The following is a 3,219-nucleotide window of genomic DNA, read 5'->3' on the forward strand; positions in this document are numbered from 1 at the left end:
ACAAAATAAATCCATTAAATCAAAAACACAATAACTGGGTATAACAAAAACATGAAATAAACTATTTTATGTCTAAGGTAGTTGATAATAACAATCTTAATAATAACCTTGAAATGCTATTCAATTAAGAAGAAATTTAACTACCCCAAAGATTAAGAAACCACATTCAAAGTTTGTGGTAGTTATTTATCCATTTTCATTCTTAAAGATGAAAAACAAACCAATGAAGAAACAACTTACTGAAACTAATACTACGTTATCTTTTTTACAAAACCATTTTGAAATGAGTAGAAGTCAAAAGATAACTGACAATAATGATGGTACACAGAATTAGTTTAAAAGGTTGAAAAACAAAACAAATGAGTAGAGTCTAATTCAAAAAAAATATTTCATATGAAAATCTAATGTCTAAAGAATTGGTTTTCATCTTATAAATTCCCTCAAATTAAAGTATTCGAATCATAGTATCAAATAAGAATGAATAAATTACTAGAAATGGCTAATTCCATTGATAAAAACAAGACTATGTTTGACAAAGAAGTTAAATTTTTTTGCAATTTAATTTCAGAGAGTGAAATAAGAAAAAGAATTAAAACATTAGTTCTTAACATTTTAATAGTTCTAAAAAAAGAACAAAGAAAAGTATGAGAAACGAGTTAGATAAACGTACTTTTGAATAAAAATAAAACAAAAAATGAAAAGAGAAAAAAGAGAAAAGAAAAAACAACAAAATCAATCAAATGAAGGAAAAGGTAATAGTAGTTTTTGTTCTTTTCTTTACTTATTGTTTGTGTAAATGTGGTGATGGGATTCGTCAAAGATTTGATGAAGAATGTGATGGAGGAAGTAATTGTAGAAAGGATTGTATGTGTGAAGATGGTTATTTTCCTGAAGATGAAACTTATTCAGTTGGATGTGTTCCATCTTGTTTAATTGGTGGATGTAAAACAGGGTGTTATACTCCCGATGAGTGTGGATATTGTGATGAGAAAGGATATCGTTCAGATTGTTTAGGATGTGCTGAAGGATATATTCCACAAGGGTATCTCAAGTGTGTAAAATTTAATGAAAGTACTGTAAAGTCATGTCAAGAATATACCCCACAATATAACTTTTCTATTACTATAAATGATGCAAGTCAAACACTTACATTAACTCCTGATAAACAAGAAATGTCAATAAATACATGTTCTAAAAGATTATCTATTCAACAACCATATGCACCAGGGTATTGGATTAAAGTCACAACAAAGAAAACACAGTACGTTGCAATAGAAACAGAAAAGCATTATGACTCTGTTTCTATTGAATTTATAGATACACAAGGAAATGCCTATGGAGAAGATACTGTTTTTGTTATTTCAAATTGTCCAACAATAAAAAAAATAACAGAAGGACAAGCACAAGAATGTATTGAAGATAATGATAATTTATCACAATTTGTTAAACTTAGTAGAATTGTATTACAACTAACAGAAAATATTCCCTATTATTTATTTGTTCATAAACCATTTGGAATACCTTTTACGGCTAATGTTCCTATTTTATTTACACCTATTGTTCATCCATGTTCTTATGCTTATTCAGTAGTTAATTGGCCAGAAGTTGCTACAAGTGGATTTACAACAGTGGTTAATACAGCACATGGAATAAAATCATCATCTGCATGTACTATTACGGAACAAATTGGATTATGGTATTTTTTACAAGGAGCTGATAGAAATGTATTAATTAGTACGTGTAATTCGATTTCAGATTATTATACTGCATTACATTTAATTAAAGTACCAGCAAACGGAAATGTTAAGCCAACCATTGACTGTAGTTATAATACTAAAAACCATCCAACAAATGCTGTTTGTGAAAGATATGATGTTAAAGGATGTCCTGAACCAGGAAGTCATCATGCGTCAATGATGGTAACATTGTCAAGTCAATACGACTATTTTATTTTTGCTAGTGTCATAACAGATAATAGTGCTGCTTTTAATTTAACCATTACAACATTATGTCCTTATAATTGTGGTGGAAATGGAGTTTGTGATAAAGTATCACAAACATGTATTTGTAATGATGGATATGTTTTAAAACAAGACAGTTGTTCATTATGTGGAAATGGAAAAAAAGATGAAGGAGAAGAATGTGAAAAAGTTGCAGGAGATAATTACACAGACCCAAATTGTGACTATTCTACATGTTCATGTGAAGATGGATATATTCCATTAACAATCAATGGAGTAACTTATTGTGCTGTTCCAACCTGTGGAAATGGACAAATCAATGATTATGAAGAATGTGATGGTGGAGAAGGTTGTCAACATTGTGTTTGTGTTGAGGGATATCGTCCATATGAAAATCCAAGAATTTATTGTTTAAGTAATAAATGTGGAAATAACATACTTGATAAAGGAGAAGAATGTGATGGTGGAGAAGGTTGTTATGAATGTGAATGTCAAGCTGGGTGGTTCGAAGCACACTCAGTAGGATGCCAAAGAGTACGACGATCGATTGTATCACTAATAATATTTGTAGGAGGAATTATTATATGGATAATCATTTGGCTCTTGTTACTTATTGGCTTTGTTTCAAGGTATATCTTCTTAAATAAACTTATTATTTCAGAACAACAAAAAGATGAAAGGATTTTGATTGAATCCACAGTAATCAAATTTAACAAAGATGGAGCTCAATATATTGATGTACATAAACCAAACGCATTATTTGCTTTTGAAAGTAGTGAAATTCTTTTCAGTGATTGCCAAAATCATGTTGAAGTAGATGAAGATACTAAAACAATTATCAGAGTAACAAATAAGAAAAATGAACCAATTCGATTCATTTTCCATGGTGGAGATTATTTAAAATATACAATCTCTTTTATTCCTGCAATATTAAGTGTACGCCCAGGAGAAACTGGTGAAGTAACGTGTGTTATAAATGTGAATTGCACATGTGTTTTAAGAGAAAAAGTACCTGTAACTATCAGGTATGGAAAATTTAAACAGATAATGCAAGAACTTCTTGAAGAAAATCCTCAGTTATTAGAGTTACAATCACAGTCTAGTCAAAATACAAGTGAATTTTCTGAACGAAGTTCAAAATCAAAAAGCTCTTCTCTCAGGAATAACTCTAGTTTGAATTTACATTCATTAAAAACAGATAACTCGAAAGACAAAGAAGATGGTTCAAAAGGAAATTCAGTAGAAAGAAAGAAGAAAC

The 3,219-nt window shown here is 29.7% G+C and overlaps 1 protein-coding gene across 1 annotated transcript; it reads left to right on the top strand.

Annotated features, from left to right (window-relative positions):
• Positions 1-740: 740 nt before the first annotated feature.
• ENU1_029620 (protein kinase domain containing protein) lies at positions 741-3,200 on the top strand (the record flags this gene model as incomplete). The annotated part of the gene is made up of 1 exon (XM_008857257.1): positions 741-3,200. A coding segment is annotated over one exon (2,460 nt), but the record flags the coding sequence as incomplete, so codon positions are not given.
• Positions 3,201-3,219: the final 19 nt, after the last annotated feature.

Source organism: Entamoeba nuttalli (genome assembly GCF_000257125.1).
Source record: "Entamoeba nuttalli P19 unplaced genomic scaffold asmbl_2512, whole genome shotgun sequence".
NCBI lineage: Eukaryota > Evosea > Mastigamoebida > Endamoebidae > Entamoeba > Entamoeba nuttalli.